The following is a 25,423-nucleotide window of genomic DNA, read 5'->3' on the forward strand; positions in this document are numbered from 1 at the left end:
CTGTTAGCAAGACCTAAGGGCTTCCTTTCCTTGGGAGACCTAACTGTTTTGAGGGCCCTTTACAGTTTTAGAATTCATTGTTTTTTTTGCAGTGAAATTGTAAGACTAAGATTAAATGTCAAGTATCCTAGTACTAAAATGTACCCACTGGCCTAGATCCTGTGGCAGTAGGTGACTACTGGGCTATATGCATGATAGATACTGATATAGAACATTGATGTTTCGAAGCTTACAACAGTTTCATTCCTTTTGAATACCAAAATAGTTCATTTTCTGAACTTGTTTCTCAAAAGTTACAATAGCAAGAAGTCATTTCGTACTCTCGGAGGTAGTTAATTAAAATGATTAGTAATCAGACTCGATAATCATCTGCGCCCATTTAGAAAAGGGAGATTTAGAATGAAACCCCAAAAATGTGTTAGACGACTCATAGCCCCATCTAACATTTTCTGATGTCTCTCTATGCGCAAAGTGTCTCTCTGCACAAAATGGCCAGCAAAATGATAATGGAAGTTTGACCACCCTACATTGGACTCTTCTGTGGGTTTGCTGTGGTATCTTTAAAGATAGCATGAACTCTGCCACAGGGGACGAAAACAAGCTTTCTACCTACTTCCCTCTCTTCCTGCCTACTTCACTCACCCTTTTCGACTCATCACTAGGTGCAGGTTGAGGGCAGAGGGTTAGAATTAAAGAGAAAGTGCGACCGTCTAAGTATTCCCTGAAACTCCACTTTTCCAGTAATTCCACCTCTGCTTAAAGCTCCTTTAGAACTTCGAGCTATAGAACACTTTATAATATAGTGCCTTGGTCTACAAGTTCTCTGCAATGTGGTGTTTAGATCAGTAGCCCTCCTGGCACGATACTTCTTTGGGCTATACTTTTCTTTACTGTATTATTATTTTATCTGTAGATGTCTATGCCCTGCAGGACGTTGAGTGTCTAACTCTAAGGGCAACAGTGCTTTCTTCTTTTGGGCTAATGCTCTGTACTATAAATTGCCCTGTACCCTGATTTGGTAATAACTCATGATTTCCTGGTTCACTGTCTTTCTTTCCGTCTTCCTCACATCCTTTATCTATTTCTCTTCCGCTCTCTTCACTTCTACCCACCAAGCCCAGTTGTTTTCTCTCCACCCATCCTTTTCCTGCTCCTGGATTCTGTCTGCCCCTTCCTCTTTTTTTTCATCCTTGGCTCCCCCATGCCACCACAGCTGTACAGATATATTTCCCTATGTTCCCTACTCTCTCTACACTGTCTCACTGTCAGTTTCTCCTCTGAAGGGCTTCTTTTGTCCTCAGAAATCTCAAGCTCTACCGACGCCTCTCATCTCTCTATTCCTAAGCCCCCTGTTAATTGTTATCAGTCATATCCTCTGTGCCCCTCCTCACCTTTCTCCTATTTAACCCAGTTTGTATTTAACCTTTGCTCTGACAGTGTCTTGTGGTATCACCGTGTTTTCTCTCTTGATTTCTGCAGCTAACTGTACAGGGGATTCCCAAAGTTCCAACACCAGCATCAGCAGCAGTGCCAGCCCCAGGCTGGAGCCCCCACCTTCTCCCCACGCCAACCGGAAAAAGCACCGACGGAAAAAGAGCACAGGAACCACCCGACCTGACGGGCCCACAAGTGGAGCAGATGGTAGGAATTCAGTCTTTCACTTTTGTTGGGGTATCAACTGTGTGGAAAGTATGAATAGTTTTCAAATGGGTCAGAAATAGTTTTTAAATGTATTTCATGCATACGGTAATATCTGTGCAAAGTTGCTTTGCAGCTGCGTTTCATCTGGTTCTATAATAGAATATTGCAGAGCGCAGTCTATTCAGCATGCTACTGCTTTTCCCTGAGAATCTGCATAGTAGATTTTACCGCCCACTGTCTACATGTTACTGCATGCTCCCATCTAAAGTCTGCACCTTCTTGCTCTGAAATGCCTCTTCTCATCCCACGATCTAGTTTTCACAAGAGAGCTCCTCTTGACATTACTTTCACCTGGGATTTGCCTCTCCTTGTCCATCCAAGACCCCAGCAATGCTATATTTAGCATTCTCCAGACACATACAATTTATAAACCCTAATGTGTCATTGGGTCTTCTTGATCAGAACAAAGATTTCCACAGGGGCTGGTCCAACCATCACATAAGGCTTCATGCGGCTTGTGCTCCCTTAGATAAGAACAGCTTAGCCCAATAAGAATCTACTCACATTAAACTCAACCCAGAAAGGTTGAAATCCAACTCTGCCCCATCAGAAGATTAATTGTGTCTTGAGGGGTTATTGCACAAACCTTGGGTCGCGTTGTAAGCCACATACGTGATATACGATTTATTAATTTTGCTGTTTCTAGCCTTGATCCCATCATATAGGATTTCAGAACTTGTTTAAGGTTCTAAAAACCTAAGGCATGTTGAGGGATTATTAGATCACTCACTGAAATAGGGACAACCATCAGATAACTTTTATTTTCAACCTAAATTGAGTTATATTTTGAAATGAACACATGGATTGTAAATTATTGTAAGGTGAAAGAATTCCATATATCAGAACAGAAGAGCTACGTAATTTATTAGATAGCATTTACGTTGCGTGCAATATGAGGATCAAGCCCCGTGCCCTTCACCATTTAGGGTCTGACTTTATGAACGCGCTGGCTGCGTTGTTGCCGAGTCATGAACATATGGAACAGGTGCATTGTCTGAAATGTCTACCTTTACCAATGACTTATAAGAGAAGGATGTTCTCAGCTTTAGTAGTGCACCTGATTACTTGGTTGGTGGGCTGCTGCAAAGGAATGTCACTTTCAAAGAAACTATTCTAGTCAGTTAGTGTATTGCACGGTGGTAACAAGGTTCATTGAGACTCTGTATTTTTCGCACATCCCAATTACACTTTGTATTGAAATGTAAACGCTGGTTATGTGAAAACATTTTAGAGGTGCACAGTTAATTAAAAAAAAAATGAAATTGGTCCTTGAGAGGCACGTTTTATTCAGAGTATAGGTTACAGAAAAACGCAGGAACTGCTTGAAAGTAGCAAGTAATACACAAGTTACATTTTGTAAAGCATAAGCATTTTTGCATCAATTCATTCATGTTCATAGCTGCCTAGCTAAAAGATGTTTGCATTGTCACAGTCTGTGCTACCAACTTGCTCCCTTTTTCTTTGTGTCCCTCATCCCTGTCCACGGGCAAACTAAATGTGCCAATATCATATATTGGTCTCCAGGTTTGAGCACCATGAGCATGTCCAGAATGCTGGGGGTGTGACCCATTCAATCTTAGCCCTGCGTGGTCCCTGGGTCTAACCACCTTATCCCCAACTCATATCAACCCTCCCCAAACAGGCCCAGTTCCTTGTTCTACTGCAGATCTCCACAGGATTTGGAGACAAAGCAAGAGGCTGAAGCAGGCTTGGACTCCGACAGATTTAAACTGCACCACAGCCACAGCCTCTTGCATGGCTTTCCGTTTTGTTGAAGGAAAGCTGTGCACCACAGTTTCAGTTAAAACCATACCTGTTTGACATCGTTTGTGTTCCAGAAGGGACTCCAAGCTCCAAAGGACTCGTGTTCTGACCTCCTTGTCTAGCTGAACCTATAAAGAGAAAATACGAAACAAAGACAAGCATTACAAGCTTGTGTTTAAAAGACAACATCCATTGTGTGCAGCTATATCAACTACAGACAACTGCACCGCATTTAGTAACTGATAACTAACAACTGCACATTTACCCCTTATGCCACCTAAACAAAGGCCTCCTTGCCCCCTCTCCAAAACATCACCCACAATCAAGAGCCATCCAATATTGTTTGCCTTAAGGGATCGTCTGTGCTGTAACAAGCATTGTTCACTACAGGAAACACTTCTTCCATAAAACAAGCCAGTGATTGCGAGGCCACACTACAGGACAGTAGCTGGACTAGGTTCTTGGGTGCATCTACCCAGATGATCATTACTGTAGATGGAGTTTGAGCAGATTGTTATTGCTACCCAGTATATACAAATATTCATATCTCCTATTTATATTGTATGTGCTTATAGAGTTCCCATCAATCCCTGCAGACAGAGCAAGGCCTAGAGGCTAGGTTATAGTCACAGGAGAACATGAATCCATTTCTAGAGCACCAAATTCTAGAAGATATCCGTTTCTCCTGTCCCCTCTCCACAGCACGCCTTGTTTACATTGATTTGTGCTGTTTAAGTGTTTGAGGAACAGGTCAGTGGGTTTTTGCCCAAAACGTATTGTCAACGTTGTAGTTGTGCTTTACAATTAAACCTAGTATACCAATTACATCTATAGGGCAAAAAAGTCCAGTATGCAAAACACAACTGGTTAAAACCCAGGACTGACTGGAGCTATTGAACACGATGAGAGACCTCTTGCAGCTTGGAATGGGGCATGTGCGCTTGTTTATGAATTGTCTGTCTGTCTACCTTAGTGTGTTATTTATAGGTGTTTGTGTGGGTATTTAATCATGCTGTTTAGCTTTAGTACTTACCCACAAATAACGTGTTGCCTTCCAAACAACAGCGCTTCAATGCAATAGAAAAAGAAACTCAAAAATATCGATTTTTGTCTTACAAACTGTCAGTCTTGCTTTTTGGTTCTTGTAGTACTGCATCTTCGAATGGAAATACTACACATACCTATTAACTAGATGGTGGGTGAGGTGATATATAACTTGAATATTTTTGGGACCGTAATGTCCCTTTCATGGTGTACAGTTGTATACTCCTGCCCTGAATTTGTAACTGAAAATCTGGTATCCTGGTTTTAAATTTTGGCCCCCACTCATGCTAATCTAGTGTATATATGAAGGCCTGTCTCTTGACATGACTGAGGAACTGTAACGACCAATCAAGTGTGCCCTCATTTGTTTGACATTGTCTACTGTCTCTGTCACAGGTTTAGTATGTTCAGCAGTCGTGGCAGTGTAACATATTTTGGGAATCAATATTCGTGACCAGACCTTTTTATCGGTTTCACTGAATTAGGGGCCTGCTGACACACTAGTGTAAAGTTCTGCTTCTATGCACTTACCAGAGTCCTAGCACTGATATCCCAGTGCATGTAACATTTGTGAGTAACCTGTGTGTGCATGCATTTTGTGTACAAGAGTAATGGAGGTATGTGTTTTCCATTTTGGAGCCCCTGGCCTACTCATGTGCACAAGATGGAGTTGTTTTTCAAGAGAGTGGAAGTGTATTACTGCAATTCCTAATGGTGGGGGGAGGAGACTTAGGGGGTCATTCTGACCCTGGCGGTCGGTGACCGCCAGGGTCACCGACCACGGGAGCACCGCCAACAGGCTGGCGGTGCTCCGTCGAGCATTCTGACCGCGGCGGTTCAGCCGCGGTCAGAAACGGAAAGTCGGCGGTCTCCCACCGACTTTCCGCTGCTCGGGAGAATCCTCCATGGCGGCGGAGCGCGCTCCGCCGCCATGGGGATTCTGACACCCCCTACCGCCATCCTGTTCCTGGCGGGTCTCCCGCCAGGAACAGGATGTCGGTAGGGGGTGCCGCAGGGCCCCTGGGGGCCCCTGCAGTGCCCATGCCAATGGCATGGGCACTGCAGGGGCCCCCGTAAGAGGGCCCCACAAAGTATTTCAGTGTCTGCAAAGCAGACACTGAAATACGCGACGGGTGCAACAGCAACCGTCGCACCTTCCCACTACGCCGACTCCATTCGGAGCCGGCGTCCTCGTGGGAAGGTAGATTTGCCCTTGGCTGGCGGGCGGCCTTTTGGCGGCCGCCCGCCAGCCCAGGGCAAATCTCAAAATACCCTCAGCGGTCTTGCGACCGCGGAGCAGTATTTTGTCAGGGGAAGACTGGCGGGCGGCCTCCGCCGCCCGCCAGTCTCAGAATCACCCCCTTAGACATTAAAGTGGGGAAAGGGGAGACAGGACTCTCCTTAGAAATTCGAGTAGGTCCTTTTGCTGAAAGAGGCTGCAGGATAGTTTTCCTAGGTACTGCCATTTGGTTGATGGTGTTTTGGGATGGGGGAGTGACACTGCAGTCCTTGTTATTCAGAGTGTGAAGGGTCCCTATGGAGCGGCCTGCTTTTTGTCTCTTTCCTGATCACTTCTTACTGTGGTTATTGATAGTGATGGGCAGAATGCTCACATTTCGGTGTGCCTCTGTTTTGAGTGTTCCAAACTGAAAACAACCCTGCTGTGAGGAGCATCACTTTACACAAAGGCTATGTATGGGAGATAGCTTGGAATGGACACATGAAAAATACAAGCATGCCAAACCAGTTCTGAGAGTGCCAGCAGAGAACATGCAACCCCTGTGTGCTTGACTGTATTAAAGTCAGAGCTGGTAGCCCACTTGTGGTTCCAGAACCAAGCTCTTTTTAACCAAGGAAGAGAGTGATCTGCAGAGTACTCAGAGGACTTTTGGGCACCCAGAGCTGGTGCCTGCTTGTCAGCTAGCTTGCTTATCCTGAAGAAGAAAGGGAAGGAGAATAGCAACTCTTAAAGAGAGGCTCCTTACCTGTATGAGTAGAAGCTGCTGACTGCAGAGCTGAGGGTCTGATCTCCCAGAGTCAAGAGAGAGAGAGAGAGAGAGAGAGAGATCTGCTTTTCTCCCAGTACTTGGGTGCAGGCTATGTGGCACTGCCTTGAAGAGTGCCTGAGCAGACGGTGTTGACCTAACATTAACTCTGTGACTAAGTAGCCTACACCATGACATGGCCCTGAAGAGTGCTCGAGCAGGCCGTGCAGCTGTGAATTTGAACACTACACTCATGCGGGCCAGTCTGCTGCAAGTATTGAAGTTGTTGCCAAAATTGACTGCACTACTTTGCCAGGACTCATGGGGCCCCAATGTTGTTCCCATTTACAAGAGCTAAGTCTCACCTATATTGCTCCCAAGGAATTGAGCACTGCAGCCCTGTGACATTTTTTTAATAACACATTTTGTTTTTTGAGACAAAAAAACAAGGAGAAACAGGAGAAAGTGTACATCATCCGTCTTTTCAGTTGTTCATGGCAGCCACACCCTTGCACATCACTTTTTCCACTCCTCCCACCACCCAGCTCCTGAAAGGATCACAATAGTATTATTGCCCATCATTGAAGGTATGAATCTCTGCATCCAAAGTCGAATGTCTCTCAATGCAAGGCTCTAGCATGAGGCCTAGGTACTCCACCCAATCAAACCAGATCTTTTGATGCTTTTGTGGACATCCTCTAGCCAGAAAGGCTGCTCTCTCCTCTTTCCTCACGGGGCAATATACCTTTCTGCGACCAGGAGACCCAACAACAGCAATGCCATCTTGTGCCTAGGTTTATGTTTGTGCAATAAAGCCATTCTAAGGTCATGCTGACTCTTCAGCCCAGTTATTCCCCAAGCGGAGAGATGACCTCCTCTCAAAAGAAGGCAACCACCCCACAACTCCACACAGTGTGGAGCAGGTTCCCATCGGTTGTAGAGCATTTTGACCTCTGATCCCATAACTGACCAGTAGTCTCACCCAGTACTTAGAATCATGTTTGCGACCAGTCACAGGCCATTGACGACACAGGAGCCTGCCTACCAGAACAGACTTCAGGTGGAAGCATCTGATGGTGCTTCCAAGGATTGGATCCGAGGGCTGAAGAGCTTACAGCTGGTGTTTCTCCTCCAAGAACCAGAGGTGTGCTGCCGATCCCTGCCTTTACTGGCACTTCCAAATTCTCTTATTGGTGAGATATGAATAGTGGTACTCAGACTGTTAACTGACCACACAAACTCTAAAAGAGAGGGGTAGCACTGCAACTATTCCTGAAATCTGCCATATTTGCTCCATCCCCAACTTTAGGAGACAAAGCGGACGTGAAAGGCAAGGAGCCAGGAATCCTGACCCTGGTTCAGGGAGGTTTCGTACCTGCATATTGTATGTAGTTTTTAATTTTTTTGTATAATAAAGTACTTTTTAATAAGAGATGCTCACTAGGCTGGATAATCAATTATTGTGTTCTGGGGTTTAAATAACTGAACACTACCTCCCTCATAAGCGTGTGACTGCTGGCCGCTGAGAGTCAGGTGCTGAAGAGGTTGTACTTGGCCCAGTTTGCAAAGACATAGTAGGGTGAGCCTTGGGACATCAGAGGCAAACAACTCCAGTCCTCATAACGGAGGCCTAGTACCGTTTCGCCCCAAAGCCCCCAAAGAGAGCCTGACAAATATTATTATATATTGGTCTAGTTTTCTTAACTGCACTGCATACATCTACTTGGGCTGTTTGACTAGAGTAACTGAGCAGAAATGGGCCCTTGATTGATAACTCTAGAGACCTTTTAGTGCACCCACAGACTTCTGACTCCTGACATGGTAACCTGTGTGCATATGGTATTCACTCTCTAAAACAAGTGAAGCTAATAGTACCGTAAGTACTCCCCTTGCATGAAGTGTATATAGGTGAACGCACAGAAAGAGAGTATTGCTTGTCCAGACATGTAGCAGGATCAACGGAGGTAACACTCGCGGTTACAGTTACCCTAAATCTGCTGGTGTCAGGAAGTCAACAGTATTGGAACCAACTAATTGTTTCTAAAAGAAAAAGCCGGTCCTCAGCAATTGAAATGTGTGCTCGTGTGGCAAGAAAATACAAGAAATCATGAAAGGTCTTGAAATGCTTGTACACGTCCATTAGCCAGTGACTAACAAGCTCATAAGCTGAAGCTGCAACCTTTAGTTCCTGCAAACGAACCTTCCTCCCTAGAGGCTAAGTGGTGAAAACAAGACCTTTAGCTGATACACGTGACACAAACGTTGGTTCGCATTGATGCATTGGAGTTGGCTGCCAAAAGTGAGGCAGCCTACCCCACCATATCTCTTGGTGCATCAGAGTCCACATATTGAGGACTTGGTTTTAACATGTTCCCCTAAACGTTCACTTCTTAAAACCATTAGGTACAGTTATGTATTTCCTCGTGTATATTCTTGTTTGGTTTTCATCTATTTTCTATTTAGTAAATGTTACTTTTCCTCACATTTAGAAAACACGGGCCACCCATTAATTGTGCTAGTTTGTGCAGTTTATTTTATTTGGCCTCTTGCAGACTGCCATATGATGAACTCTGCTCTTAATGGTGTTTCTTTTTGGGTCAGGGATTTCTTTCTTTATTTCTGTATCCTTTTTGCATGAACACTTCGATTAAAGGTTTGTGGTCAGTATTCACATATGTTTGCCTCAAACAAAACCCTTGGACTTTTTTGGTAGTTGAGACACCTGATAAACCTTCATTTTCAACCACGAGTAATTGGTTTCAGCTCCTGCCAGAACTATTAAAGCTAAAGTGGTCTATTTCCACTAAATCACTTGGCAACGCCTAATCCATAAACATTGTCATCTGTGATACAGCTTTGACCATACATTGTATTACATCTCTCCAAAGTTGATCCTCTGTTGTCTTTTACCTTGTTTAATTGATCCTCACATATTTTGGTCTACTCTAACTCTGCTCCTTTCTTGAGCCCCTTTCTCATAACCTTACAATTGTGAAACTTGACATTGCATTCAGTCATCCATAGGAAGTGTAACAACTCTTCATAAGAGAAAGGGAATGAAGTACTTTGATGGCTGAACCAAACTTTCTGTGGGAATAGCACATCCCACTGACGATCATCTCCTGTGAAATGTCTAGCAGGTGGCATACATGATTATTGTGCTTATTGCAGGTACTCCCCAAATAGCAAGACAACATCTTGAAAATATTGCACACGTGCAAGATGATGTAGTAGTATGAGGAATGCATAAGCATATCGTGCTCCTTCAAAAACCAAATACCACCCTTGATCATTCCAAAATGCAATGAGAAACGTGCTGTTGAGGCCAACTAAAAATACTGTCAGCCTGCATTAAAAAGGTATACCTTATCTACCATGAATATATATGAAAATGCTAAACAAAAAGATGGTGGCACTTATTTGGTGCTTCAGTTGGGTCCGCCTTTCCCCACCCACAGTGTTCTTGCTCGGCATTTTGGTTACCTGCGGTGCCCTGAATAACTAGTGAGAAGCAGGGGACACAGGTCTGGCTGCCCTTATATGGCGGTGGTACTTCCTGGGTTTCGCCACTTGGCTGCTCTGGTGCAGGCTGCTCTGAAAGTACAGGCCAGATATGGCATACCCACACCCCACTGGAGACTGCAGAATCTGCTAAAAGATGCAGTGGCACTGGAGTCGTGGCAGTGAGCCTTGCAAAGGGCAGACGTCTACATGGAGGTCTACGACATAACAGGGGCATTAGGCCAGAAGGAAGTGCCTAATGAGGGAGGGGTTGATGCAGGAGACGAGGCAGGGGAGTCAGGCTGGGAGTGGCATTCTTTTGCTACATCCAGATAATAACCTGTCCTTGTGTAGAGGTGAAGTTTAAACAATTAGCAGGCATGGGGACATCCTTTGAAATCACTTGGGAAGCCTGATGAGTGGATTGCCCCCATTGACCTATGCTGAAAAGAAGTCTGAACTCTGCCAAAGACTGAGTGAGAGATAAAAAGAATTCCAGGGAAGAATGATTTAAATGGTGCTCCAGTGGTCTCATAAAGAGGCCCACAACGAGGGAAGAACATCAGTCTATTGAATGTGATACAAGAGAAATGAATGAATGTGGCTGTCAAAACAATGGAAGGAAAGTTGGAAGAGCTGACTGGTTGGGCCTGGAAAGTTGAGCAAACTTATGCCGATTTAGGCTCATCAGTTGGAAAGCCAAGTTAATGCAATGAAAGCAACTTGGAGACTTAAAAAAAACTCTGCTGGGAACAGCACTGTGAACCTTCATGCGAGATTGGAACTATAAATAACATGTAGAGTGGGGGAGCCCAGTTAAGAGTTTTGGGTTTTCCCTCATTACCTGCAGGGAAATCTCTGCATGCAGCAATGGTGAAAGTGATGAGTAATGTGCCGGGACTTGAAAATAGGGAGGAACCTGATGCACTGGCAAGGCTTACACACAGCCATCAGAATTTGGAATGCTAGTGAGGTACTTAGGAGAAGGGGCACCTGTTAACGTGATCTTGAGGTCTGCTAAAATTTGTGTATGGGTGCAGCAAATCTTGATCCAAAAATAGAAGTACTCTTTGAAGGAGCCTGACATCCTCTTTTCCTGGATCTTTCACTGGATACTCTGGCAAGGCAAAAAGAGATGAACACCAGAGGATTGAAGATTCACTGTGGTTCCAAGTAAAATCTAAGGGACTGTAACAAGAACTACAACATGTTTTACATCAGTGGTTCCCAACCTTTTGTCTTCTGTGGACCCCTACTTTATCATTACTGGAACCCAGGGACCCCCCACTGAGTCATTACTGGAAGTTGGGTCCCCCGGCCTAAACATTGTTGATGATTTGAAATGCAAAAAAATACACAAAAAATACAGAAACAAGCATTCATCAAACACAAAAATAAATGATAACACATTTTAATTTGCAAACATATGTAAATAAAAAAATAATGTTATTAGGAAGTTTGGAGCTTTTCTAAATTCAATTGAAGCCACACAGCAGCCATACTAAATCCTGTTTGAAGCACCTGCACTGCTCCCACGAATCCATCTGAGGATACTAATTTAAGCCTCCAATTTTCAATTCCTTGACCATTACAGAATTTTTAAAATTTTCAGTTGTACATTTAACCACTTTATGTAGATGCACTTTATTAAGCTGTTAATATTATTTAATTTTCTAAGCACTCGCGGACCCCCTGAGGTGGATTCGTGGACCACCAGGGGTCCCCAGACCAAAAGTTGGGAACCACTGTTTTACACAACTGAAGCAGCCAATTAATCTATTGGATAATTAAAGAAGATAGATGGCTGATATGTTTTAAGTTGTCTCGCTTTATGTGGTCTTAGCAGTTGGAGGGTCCACCAGTAGTCAGTGAAACATTTACATTGCCCTTTTCTGTCACGTGGTGTGACTTTTGGGGACAGTGGGAATGGAGGAACTTTTTTTAATAGAGGAAATATCACACGAGTTTTAAGTTTCCTTATCTGTATCTGCTATTCTCCTATCTTCTATGCTCTAATGCCCATCTGAATGATGCAAACCAGCTTGATCTCTTAACTTCTTTAAAATCATGTCTAGTGCATTGTCTAATTCTATTTTGCCAACTTATCAACACATGCAGGAATAACCAGTGTGACTTTTGCAGAGCTGAATGGTACCATAAAATGGTAAATTTTCCTTCTTTCTAAACTCCAAATTTACTCGTGGTAGCTATCCACGTTGAATGAGGCATCTGATCTGCAATACTTTCACTTGTTCTTTGACTTCTCTAATCACAGTGATGTGTTTCCAGACCTCCCTCTATATGAGTTGAAAGATTTCAAAGTCACTGAATTTTTAAGAATTTGTTATTGAAGGTTTAATCTTTGTGGAGAGCGTGAACAATATTTTAGTTCCGCTGAAAATTCATAATGCCAAGCATTCTCTTGAGTTAAGTACCTAGTTATGTTATCGTGGGCTCTCGGTAAAATGACTCTTACCTTTATGAAGCCTCAACCTTCAGTAATAACTCCCATCTATCCCCAGCCTCGGCACAATACACATATTGTTTGGAGACTTATTTCAAACAGCACTTCAGTCAAGACAATAGAGTATTACATCAATTACAAGTGTAATCAAAAGTAAATGAGTGAAGTCTCCCTCTACTGTCTCCGGACTCTCCGCTCACATCATCAGGACATTGTGGTTTCAAAAACTCAAGGTGTAGGCCTCTCCTCAGCTTTCATACGAGGTCTCATTTAGAACAGAGAGAGAGACCTCTACCCCTCTGGCTATTAATTCCTCCTTATCTCTGCAACTCCTGCCTTTTCGCAGTCTCATTCGATTGAAGTCTGGGAAAATATGTACTCTTCTACCAGATGTATGATAGATGCCTTTGCTGCGTAATTCTGGCTGTCAGCTCTGTCTTTCCAGCAGTGGCCATCTCTTTGTCTGCATTGAATACCTCCCCCTCGAGATACACTCAGTGGATGATATATTGCTGTTAAAAAAAAAGTTGGAAAACTTGACTTTTCATGCAAGAATATGTGGACCTGCTTTACCCTGCAATGCTGCTTGTGAGCTGAGCGCCGGGACACTCCTTTGAGTTGCTGTGTGATAAACAAGTCACATTTCATTCATTCATTTATTCATTCCAGCAGTGTACACATTCTGACCTTGCTAGGCTTTTTGTTGAAAGTTTTGTGACTTTAAGCTCCTCATCTTGACTGTTGGCTTCTGACCTCACAACCTCGTCTGTGCCCTGTGGAACTTGTTGTCTTTGGGCTCAAGTTGGTGGTCCCAGTATTGGAAGAAAACTGCCTCACTCTACATGTTCCAAGGGTTGCTCATTATTTCCCAGATACAAGCGAGTTGTTATAGCACACTCTTCAAATTGTTAATCAGTGGTCCAATTATGAATTGGCGTACCTATTCTCTGTTTCCCATTCTGTGACCCTTTTAATCAACAGGCCGCTATCCCACACCTTCCACATTATGCCACGTATGGCATCATCACCTTAATCCACTCCACAGATTTCTACAACTCACGAATACATGTATCATCACAGTTTGCCCAAGGACAGAACCACCCTTTCACCATCAGATCCCTTAAGTTCCTCTCCGTGTATTCCTTTGGAGTTGCAATTTTGAAGTGAAAATCTGTGTTGGTTCCAAATTTGTAATGTCTACATGTTTAGCAAAAGCTTTTACTTTGGCGTTTAAAATAACTTTCATTTTATAATTGGCTTGATAGGTTTGGAAGCCTTTCTTACACATGGGTAGAACCCACTGTGGAGAACTTTATTGGCTTATGGTTGGGGAAAATCCTTTGTTATTATACATGGAGCATTATATTTTATTAAATCAGACACAAGAAACGGTTTCGTACTACGCACTGTCTGAACTCATGTATTTCAAGGTGCTCTCATATGTGATAATGAAGAAAACAGAGGCAAAGTGAAGTAAAACAATTGCAAAAGATCACACAGTTTGGTCTAGTGCTGAAGCTGCGATTGATCCTAGGTTTTCTGGTTTCTACATCAAAGGTTTATGCTTTGTCTTTAATTCTTGGCTTATGAGGATGGTGACTGATAGAAGTCAAATCAAGGCTGGGGTCGTTATTGGCTCTAGAGTCCAGAAGGCCCTTGAGCAGAGTCAGAGCCAGGCATCTGGCTAGAGCATTCAGTGACTCACCCACATTTATCACATCAGAAGTTTAGATTAGTTGTTGTAAATCAAGCATTTTCGATAACTGAATTCCTGTTCCCATAGACCTTTGTCAAGAATATTAACTTTTAAACATTTGGAATAACACGGTATTGGATTGATCTCTGTCTGTTGTCTGTGTAAGCTGTATGCGTCAAAGAGTGCACAACACATTTCAGAAAGCTCTACTGTTGCTAGTTTGGGAAACATATCAAGGGCCATATTTATACTTTTTGACGCAAAACTGCGCTAACGCAGTTTTGCGTCAAAAAAATTAGCGCCGGCTAACGCCATTCTGAAGCGCCATGCGGGCGCCGTATTTATTCAATGACGTTAGCCGGCGTTAGCCGCCGGCGCTGCCTGGTGTGCGTGAAAAAAAATGACGTACACCAGGCAGCGCCGGCGTAGGGGAATATGGAGCTTGGGCGCCAAAAAATGGGGCAAGTCAGGCTGAGGCAAATTTTTCGCCTCAACCCGATTTGCGCCATTTTTTTCGACTCCCAACCCCCATTGAAATGACTCCTGTCTTAGCAAAGACAGGAGTCATGCCCCCTTGCCCAATGGCCATGCCCAGGGGACTTCTGTCCCCTGGGCATGGTCATTGGGCATAGTGGCATTTAGGGGGGCACAAATCAGGCCCCCCTATGCCACAATAAATAATTAAAAAAAATACTTACCTGAACTTACCTTAAGTTCCCTGGGATGGGTCCCTTCATCCTTGGGTGTCCTCCTGGGGTGGGCAAGGGTGGCAGGGGGTGTCCCTGGGGGCATGGGAGGGCACCTCTGGGCTCCTTCCGAGCCCACAGATCCCTTAACGCCTGCCTTGTCCAGGCGCTAAAAAACGGCGCAAAAGCGGCTGGACGTCATTTTTTTTGACCCGCCCACTCCCGGGCGTGAATTTTGCCCGGGAGTGTAAATACGGCGCACATGCCTCGGTGTCACTTTTTTAGACGGGAACGCCTACCTTGCATTTCATTAACGCAAAGTAGGTGTCCACGCTAAAAAATGACGCAAACTCCATGGACTTTGGCGCTAGACGCGTCTAACGCCAAAGTATAAATATGGAGTTAGTTTTGCGTCGGAATTGCGTAAAAAAAAACGACGCAATTCCGGCGCAAACAGAGTATAAATATGCCCCCAAATGTTTACTTTCTCTGTTTCCTTGGTTGAGGAGTAGTATGCAGTGCAGTCATTGATAGGATGGGACTGGCCGTAGCGGGCTTTTCCCCAGGAGCCTGAGAGGGTGGGGCCGGTTTTGCAGCAGTGGTGTTATCTTAGTCCTTAGTAACAAAAGCAGCAGTGCTTTGCACTTCTGCCTCCTCCCTACCACCCCTCACCCCCAAGCCCCCAACCCCTGACCTGTGGGCTGGTCTGACAGAATTGACAGGGCTGCTTTGGGTTCCCAGTTCGGCCCTCGTTGGTGAAGTAAAACTGTATGCTTCCTTCTGAGTTTTGATACAGCATAATAATGAAAAACAGAGGTTTTTTTTTTCTTTCTAAATATGGGGATGCTCTGGGTATGACTCACTCATTGCAACTTTTCTTATTGTGAGCAGGAGTTACATAAGTCTATTCATGGAAGTAGAGCATTGTTTACTTTTCTATTAAGACTCCAAAAGCGGCTGAACCCACATGTTTTTGACTAGTCCAGAAATCTGTATTCTGCATGATTAGTAATTTGTATTTGTCCTCATTTGTGTGCTTTTGTGGTTCTTTCAACCAAAATAAAGTTGTTTGATGGTGATTATTAAATTACTTGAATACTGATTCAGTTGGACAGATACATTAAATAACATACCTACCACACTGCTTCCTCCGGTATACAACAGTAATTGTTAAATCAGGCACAAATTGTTTTTGTACCTGATCGCACATTCTTAGTCAGGGACACCCTCGCTCCGATTGAGTTATATTTCCTTGCACAGATCAAGCTAGAAGAGTGGAAAATATGTAAAGATGGGAAGATTTCGTCTGCGAGTAAGATCAGGCCCCACGTTGTCCCCCACTACAACATGGTAACACGGAACCTGGTGGTAAAAATGGTTATGGGTAATACTGCAAGGTACTATAAATTTGTTTTCCTAGGGACGTTTCACTGTTGTGAAACTGGGGTTCTAAGCCGCTGGACTACAGGGGTTGGGTTCATAACCCACAGGTGCAAGGACTTAGTTCAGTGCACCATCACTGAGGAAGGAAGTACAGTTTAACTGCAGCCCCGGACAACTCACCGAGCATTTCAGCGACAGAGCAGTGATTCAAACCCAAGTTCTTAGAATAGAATACTCAAGCATAGCCATAAGAACAACAGAGTATATTTAGAAGTGTTTATTTCAACAGTCTTATTCTGTTGCCTGATATGTTAATAATAACCACACCGAATATAGTTAAAACAGCACTTTTACATGTTGCTAGCAGTTTTACCTTGTTTTTTAATGTTCCTACCATTCCAGAATTCTAACACTACTTCTATGTTCTACATTGTAAGAGCATAAAATAGCTAACTTACCTCTACAGCTTCTTGGGGCATTGTTCATTGTATACCTGTTCACAATGGACCAGCTATGTTTTTATCAGACTTCAGCCAGTAAGAAAGTGTGCCTTTTATAAGGAAACATACTATCAGCTGGGCTCAGCTCTTCTCATCACTGGATCGACTTTTGGCATAAAAGTAAATGCTCTGACAGTCTGACGGGAACTCTCATGATAATTTGGTACAAAGGCCTCTCTTCCTTAGTGGTCAATTCCAGAGAGGTATATTATATATTGACCACTGTCTTTTAGCCTCCACTGCAAATTCAAGATGCAACCTGTCTAAACCAAGGAGATAAAAATACCTCTTATAACAAATCAGTATTTAGGTGAAATTGATGCTTTCAGAAGTTTTGCGAAAGAGATCACATGCTAACCCTGGCGCAAAGTCAGACAGGCTTAAAAATTGAGTCTGAGGCAAACAGGTCTACCCTTCCAACAGGGCAATCCTTCTTCTGAGTCTCAACAGGGTCAGGAGTGCTCAGATGAGACATTCTGATGGTGCCACTTTTATACCCAGTACCAGCCTCTGTATGGGGGACAACCCCTTTTTCTAACCCTAAACTGATGCTGGTCAGTTCTTCACTTTTTCCTGGGCTTGTCTCTAGTTTGTCTATCGAAAAAAAGGGTAGACAGGCCCAGGCTTGGGTTGCATTTGCTGATGACCTGGCAGGAATCTGCTGAAGTCAGGGAGTGGTGGTTACAACCTTCAGGCTACCCTTTGAAGGTCAGGAAGGGTTGCATAGAACCCCCAGGGTAACCTTCTCAAGAGTGGAACACCCTTCCCCACACCGAAAGCCCTTTTGTCCTCTGTCTGCAAGGAATGCACATCATACCATAGAAGAGCCATTAACAGTCATGTGACCCTGGACATTGGCAGAAAGGCACATTTGGTATAGGCTGAAATATGCCAACTTCTTAACAGTGCTATTTTCAAAATAGTAATTTACAATTCAATTTTACCATTAAATAGGATATTAAATTATAATTTAAATGACTAGAAGAGATATTTCCCTGGCTGTTTGCTCCGATAGGAAAAGTCCAGCTCGAACTGCCATGCAAAGTCCTCAAGGCAAAACCAGTATTGGGTTGCTTATGTTCTGGTTTAGGGAGGATCTGGGTTGGCAATTCAGGCAGGACTGTTTCTGTTGGAGAAGAACCAAGACTGAATTGCATATGGGTGGGTCTAATCTGAGGTAGCATGGTGGGCAAAAGAGTGATGAGTTGGAATGCTAACCAGTGCGATTACCAGTAGTTGGACTTAGTACAAGCATTCCTCCCATCACCTTTTGTGTCTTTGATGTAACTCTGTGTGTGGTCAGGGCTATGCCCTGATATGGATCTTTTGCTCACTGTGCCACTGGAATCGAGCTAAACCTGACTGAAGAGCCCCAATCAGGATGAAACTGGTTTTGGAGACCATGTTACAGTTCAGAGAGGAACTGGCTCGGTGTTCTGGGTGAACTGTTCATAATGGATTAGAAGGAAGGCAAATTTGTACATGACTGGGTCTAATCTGAGGTGGGAAGGTAAGTATAAAAACAATGGGTTGTGTATTTTCTTACACCCTCACGTCTAGAGGGCTTTCTGCCCCAAATAGGAGTGCAGTTTGGGTGTGAACATCCACTATCCGCAACTAGGGGGAGTCGAAAGGTTGATATGACCAAGGGAGATGGGCAACACTGTCACATGCCCATGGCGGCTGCTCCACCCTGCAGTTACCAAGCCTGGTGGGCTAGGTGAGTGGGTTTCTGCTTGGTATTTCATGCCCAGCTGGAGCTCGAAGCAGAGATCTACTAGGGAGAGGCAGTGCTGGGAAGTGGACATTGTCCCCTTTCCAATGCTGCATCCCTTGTGATGCTCGCTTCACGGGGGCAGAGTTCTGCTCTCAGTCACTAATCAGAAGTGAAAGCAGAACTCGCCATTAAGGTAGTCTGTTTTCACTTTTGTTTTGCTGTGATACCGGTTCACGGTACATGCTTGTGTTAAAGCAAAACAGAAAATATCAAACTCGGGACACAAATTAAGCTGTTCTCTCGTGTCCCAAGTTTTGATGTTTTAAACAGAAGCATTTTCTTTTCATTTACAGGAGAAGACCCATTGACATCTGCCACACTATAAACCTAGTGTAAAGAACGGCCTTCCTTAGCATTTTAAAGTTTAACTCTTCCTGGGTAAGGTGGGAAAATCAGTTAACCTTGGGCCAGATATAGGATGAGAGGTAGGAGAGTAAATTTGAGTATTATCTGTGGAGGAGTTTTTGGAAAAGCTGCCATGAATGTGAAAGATTGCATTGAAAATAAGAAAGATTAGTGCATAGCTCTTCGGAGTGGTTAATAGTATTACTGTAGGCAACAGGATGTTATAACGATTTCACTACGGTAAAACATTCACTTGGAGAGTTCCTCGAAGATTTAATAGAGTATACATAGAAATTAGTATAAGTTGTGCAAATTAGTTGGTTACATTCTTTAAAGGCTCTCCTCTGGGTGATTTTCAAATTAGTTTAATGATCTAGTGTCCAGATTTTCTCTAGGTGTGCACAATTTAACTTTGCCTTATGAACGTCATTGTTACACCAAGGGACAATCAGAAACCACTTAGGCACTAGGGATTGTGTGTGTTTGTTTTGTTTCAGGGGGGCGCCTCTTGGGCAGGAGCTACTCCCCATAAGGGCACATTACTGGTGACAATTTCTGCCCCCCCTTGGGGGCAGATTGGCCTATTTTTTATTAGGCCCATCTGCCCCCAAGGGGGCAGAAACATCTTAGGCACCAGGGAAGATTTTAGTGTATTTTTAAAAAGAGGGTAGGGGTATGGCCATACCCCCACCCCAAATAAATGGGGACAAAGTTGTTTTGCCTACTGGTGGGCAAATGAAGTAATTACGCCCGAGCCACTCCTGGAGAGGGCAGAAAGCCTACTAGATGGCAGGGAATTAAAAAAAGTGGAGGTGTTGCCAACCAGTATGGGCATGGTTATGCTACCCTACCCCAACTGAAGGGGTAACAGTCTATCAGCCCCCACTGCAAACGACATTTGATTATTTTGGGTTTTGATTTTACATTTAGGCCACAAGAGCTTGGCTAATTCTCAATATTGTACCACTTGGAATGGTAAGCAGCCGCACTTTTTGGACTTTGGGCACTGCCACCTAGATAAATCTACCAGACCTAGACACATTTCAAAACTAAACATTTGGGTGAGTCCAGGGTGGTGTGCTTCACATGCACCTCACACCATTTTCTTACCCATAATGCCCTGCAAACCTCCAACTTTGCTTCAAATCACGCATTTTCCCTACATTTTTGTGATGGAACCTTCCAGAATCCGCAGGAATCCACAAAAATCCTACCACCCAGCATTGTCACATCTATACCGATAAAAATTCTGCCCACTTGTCAGCCTAAAAACATTTTGTTTTCAAACTGCCCTTTTGGACCCGCTTTGGTTCCATCTCAGTTTCGACAATGAGAGGGGCACAAGTGAGGTATCATTTGTATTGGGAGACCGAGGAGAACATTGGGTGGTAGGAAATTTGTGCTGGTGTGATGATCCTACACAGTGATGTGAAAATGTGATTTTGTTCAGCTAAATTTGAGGTTTGCTGAGGATTCTGGGTAAGAAAACACTGGGGGAGCCACACAAGTCACACTCCCCTGGACTCCCTCCGGTGTCTAGGTTTCAGAAGTGTCTGGGTTTGGTAGGTTTCCCTAGATGGCTGCTGAGCCCAGGGCCAAAAACGCAGGTGCCCCCCTTGCTAATACAGGTAGTTTTGTAATAGATCATTTTGATGTGTCCATGGTGTGTTTTGGACCCTTCCCTGTCGCGGGCACAAGGCCTACCTACACAAGTGAGGTACCATTTTTATCAGGAAATGTGGGAGAATGCTGGGTGGAAGGAAGTTTGTGGCGCCCCTCAGATTCTAGAACTTTGCAGCACCACAATGTGAGGAAATAGTGTTTTTTAGCCACATTTTGAGGTTTGCATAGGATTCTGGGTAACAGAACCCAGTGAGAGCCCCACAAGTGACCCCATCCTGGATTCCCCTAGATGTCTAGTTTTAAAAAATGGACAGGTTTGCTAGCTTTCCCTAGGTGCTGGCTGAACTAGAGGCCAAAATCCACAGATATGCACTTTGTAAAATACAGGTCAGGTTTCTTTGGAAAATGTGATGTGTCCACGTTGTGTTTTGGGGCATTTACTGTCACGGGCGCTAGGCCTACCCACACAAGTGAGGTACCATTTTTATTGGGAGACTTGGGGGAATGCTGGGTGGAAGGAAATCTGTGGCTCCTCTCAGGTTCCAGAACTTTCTGCCACAGATATGTGAGGAACTAGTGTTTTTTTTGCCAGTTTTGAGGTTTGCAAAGGATTCTGGTAACAGAACCTGGTGAGAGCCCCACAGGTCACCCCATTCTGGATTCCCCTAGGTATCTAGTTTTCATAAATGCACAGGTTTGGTAGGTTTCCCTAGGTGGCGGCTGAGCTAGAGGTCAAAATCCACATCTAAGCAGTAACCGAAAAACACACCAGATTTCAATGTAAAAATGTAATGTGTCCATGTTGCGTTTCCTGTCGCGCGCATTTGGCCTACCCATGCAAGTGAGGTACCATTTTTATCGGGAAAGTAGTGGGAACACAGAATAGAAGAACAATTGTTTTTGCCTCTTGTCTTTCTCTACATTTTGTCCTTCCAAATGTAAGACAAAGTGTAAAAAAGACGTCTATTTGAGAAATGCCCTGTAATTCACATGCTAGTATGGGGACTCCGTAATTCAGAGATGTGCAAATAACCACTGCTTCTCAACACCTTCTCTTGTGCCCATTTTAGAAATACAAAAGTTTCCTTAATACCTATTTTTCACTCTTAAAATTTCACCAAATGAATTGCTGTATACCCGGTATACAATGAAAACTCATTGCAAGGTGCAGCTCATTTATTGGTTCTGGATACCATCCCTATATATCCCCGGTCCAGAAGAGTCCAGCAGACGTAACGGTATTTTGCTTTTGAAAATCTGCCATAGCTGGAAAAAGTTATAGAAGAAAACATGGACACAAATGGCTCTTTTTTCACCTCAATTTCAATATTTGTTTATTTCAGCTGTTACTTTCTGTAGGAAAACCTTAAAGAATCTACACAAATGACCCCTTGCTGAATTAAGAATTTTGTCTACTTTTTAGAAATGTTTAGCTGTCCGGGATCCAGCATTGGTTTTACACCCGTTTCTGTCACCAACTGGAAGGAGGCTGAAAGCAACACAAAATAGTAAAAATGGGGTAAAATGCCAAAATTGTGTTGAAAAATGTGGTTTTCTGAATCAAGTCTGTCTTCCTGAATGCTTGGAAGATGGTGATTTTAGCACCACAAACCCTTTGAGATGCCATTTTCAGGGAAAGAAACACATGCTTTCTGCTGCAGCTCTTTTTTCAATTTTTCTGAAAAAAATGAAATTGTAGCTATACTTTGGCAAATTTCTTAGTCTCCTCTAGGGGAACCCACAAATTCTTTGTACCTTTAGAATGCCTAGGATGATTGGAAAAAAGGATGCAAATTTGGCGTGGATAGCTCATGTGGACAAAAAGGTATAAAGGCCTAAGACCGAACTACCCCAAATAGCCAAAAAAGGGTTTAGCCCTTTGGAGGTGGGGGGGCAGCAGAGGTTAACAAAGGATTGATTTTGTTCTTCTGTGACCGTCTAAATGTATGCTATTTCTTTAATTCAGCTGTTGTAGATATTAATTTGTTTGATCACTCGTGAATGTCTAATGTTAAATGCATTGGTTATGTTAGTGTTTTCCCGTTGTTTTGATCAACCTGTGTTATTTGTTTATGTGTATCAATTGATTTTTTGATTGTTTTATGTGATCTTAGCATCCTTAATATAGGGAAATAAACATTTTGGGGGTCATTCTAACCCTGGCGGTAAAAACCGCCAGGGCGAATGACCGCGGTTGCACCGCCAACAGGCTGGCGGTGCACCGCTGGGCATTCTGACCGCGGCGGTTCAGCCGCGGTCAGAAGCGGAAAGTCGGCGGTGTACCGCCGACTTTCCGCTGCCCGTCAGAGTCCTCCATGGCGATTCTGACACCCCCTACCGCCATCCTGTTCCTGGCGGTTCGCCCGCCAGGAACAGGATGGCGGTAGGGGGTGCCGCGGGGCCCCTGGGGGCCCCTGCCGTGCCCATGCCAATGGCATGGGCACGGCAGGGGCCCCCGTAAGAGGGCCCCAAAAAGTATTTCAGTGTCTGCCTAGCAGACACTGAAATACGCGACGGGTGCAACTGCACCCGTCGCACCTTCCCACTCCGCCGGCTCAATTCTGAGCCGGCATCCTAGTGGGAAGGTTGATTTGCCCTGGGCTGGCGGGCGGACTTTTGGCAGCCACCCGCCAGCCCAGGGCAAATCTCAAAATCACCGCCGCGGTCTTTCGACCGCGGTGCGGTGTTCTGACGGCGGTACCTTGGCGGACGGCCTCCGCCGTCCGCCAAGGTTAGAATCACCGCCTTTATCTTTTACTAAAGGTGTGTTTATTCTTGGTCACATGGGCCATAGTGTGTGACGGTTAGTTACTCAAAATTGACAAATGTTTTGTTCTAATTTATTGTATTGTTGGTAGGTTGGTTATGTGCAGGTATTGGGACCGTGATAGAACACCCTTAACTGAATCCAAAGGTCCATTGAACCTCTAACGCGTCCCTGTATAAATAAAATAAACAAAGGACAAATAAGGTCAGACGGGATCACACTCCCCTGCACTGTTGTGCATCTTCCATTCTTCACAAAGTACATTGGTTAGATGCAATAATCATGTGACTTTCTAAACAGCCTAGTACACTCCCTTCTACATTGGGAGTCTCGTTCTGCAGTGTCTCACAGAGGCTTGTTAAATGCATACCTTTCAGAGCTCTTCCTTGTGCCAGTTCTGTCTCTTTATTTATACTTCGTTTTCACAGGTTCCACTTAGGCAGTAGATGTTCTCAACACAGACCTCTTATGTTTGGAATGTGCTTCCTAAAACATCCATTTGGTTGCAACCAGGTACAATTCAGGAAAGATCTCCAGGCATTCTCTTTCCTCAGCAATTGTTTCCTGTTATTCTTCTGGTTTATTCTACTTTTCTTAGTTGTCACAGTTTAGCACCAAGAGACACCTTGTGATAGCGTGCTTTAAAAAAATAATAAACATAATATAACAAATGTTTAGTCACTTCGAGGCAACCAGTATTGGGAAGCTTGGGTAAACACTGCATTGATGTAATTGAACAGTTGGACAAAATTAATGATTTGAAGAGAAATGTAGGGTTGTGCAAACTGATCGCTACAGAGTACATGATGAATAATGTTTACAGGATTGCACCAGAATTTATTTAATAAGATGTTTGCTGATCCCAGGGAGTTTTTCAAGGTAGTGGACCAGAAGGTTAATGCCCAGGTACCTAAGGGAGCCTGTGAGTGTGACCATAGGAAACGTAGGTCCTCCCCCAGCAGCCTAATCAATGTGATGAGAATAATAACCAAAGATTTCCAAATGCTTGTTAAATGTGGCTATGGAGGTGGTCCATGGACATCCATGGGAAGGAAGAGGTTATTCCTATGGAATAAATAAACCATGTGATCCATTCAGGCATATAGGTTATGTATGCTTCTCACCAAAAGAAAGGGAACCAGTGTTTTTCATGGACCCCTCCCAGACGTGAGGTGACCTAGGGGCCCATATGAGGCTTGTTGTTGACTGTGGCCCTCATGGGAGACTACGAAATTTGACTGAGTTTTCTGACTCCCTTAAGGATTGTGTGAGTACTCTGAAGTCCAAAGCGGATGGAGTGCTTAGCAGTGTTGTGAGGTACCTCAAGGAGGCCTCTGTGATCCTTTATAAACACATGGGTTAGTCACACTCTGAAGGAAAAGGTGTGTATGTGATAGAGAGAGAGAAAGAGAGGGAGAGAGATTTTATATGTGTTGTATCTTCCTGGATAGAGGTATCTGGTTTTATGGATTCAAACTCTGTGCATGACCCCCATTGGCTTTCATCATCCTAAAATTTGAGGAAGTTGTTGCTTAGAGCCGGGTAGGAGCATTTCTGCAAGTGGAGTACATCCTTGGCACAGTTTTACTAAAGTTCTGCTTGAGCCTGGCAGTTTTGGAGTCCTTGAAACTACTAAGAATATTGCAGAGAGTTCTGACCATAAGAATGGATTTCGGGGACCCCATATGTTTAGAAAGTGTAGAGGCAGAGACATTCTACAGTTGGGGGACCAAGCCTTAATAAGGTAGTTTCTAACTTGGAAAATCTGATGGGTGGCAGACAAAAGGAGACCCACCCAAGTCTCACTCCAGCATGGCACAGGCCGAGGGTGCCACCCTTGATCCTGTAACATGGAGTAGGCTTAGAAATGCTGCGTGCCCAGGCAAATGTTTATTCCTTGAAGAGAGGGTGAATAGAGGCAGCATTAGTCATTTACCATCCTATCCAGTAATGACATAAAGGCCTGTGTGACATTTCACGTCTATGCCCTGGCTAAAATCCTGGTGAGAGATGAGTACCTTCAGAGGGTCAATTCCAGATGTAGCCTTCAAGAGTAGCTCGGAGAGATCGAGTGAGGGCACCTATTCCATGAAAAGAGACAGTAGTCTCTCAATGGTGGTGCACAGCATTTTGCATAGGGTGACACATGGTGAGAAGGGCACCTAGGAACGAGTGCAAGTTGGTCTT

The 25,423-nt window shown here is 44.0% G+C and overlaps 1 protein-coding gene across 2 annotated transcripts in view; it reads left to right on the top strand.

Annotated features, from left to right (window-relative positions):
* Positions 1-25,423, top strand: part of LOC138261617 (arf-GAP with GTPase, ANK repeat and PH domain-containing protein 3-like) — a 2,246,054-nt gene that overhangs the window by 1,732,972 nt on the left and 487,659 nt on the right. For both annotated transcript variants that reach the window (XM_069210744.1, XM_069210743.1), the window contains exon 13: positions 1,480-1,641. In XM_069210744.1, coding sequence (XP_069066845.1) covers positions 1,480-1,641 — 162 coding nt within the window. The remainder of the gene's footprint in view (positions 1-1,479; positions 1,642-25,423) is intronic.

This window comes from Pleurodeles waltl, chromosome 10 (genome assembly GCF_031143425.1).
Source record: "Pleurodeles waltl isolate 20211129_DDA chromosome 10, aPleWal1.hap1.20221129, whole genome shotgun sequence".
NCBI lineage: Eukaryota > Metazoa > Chordata > Amphibia > Caudata > Salamandridae > Pleurodeles > Pleurodeles waltl.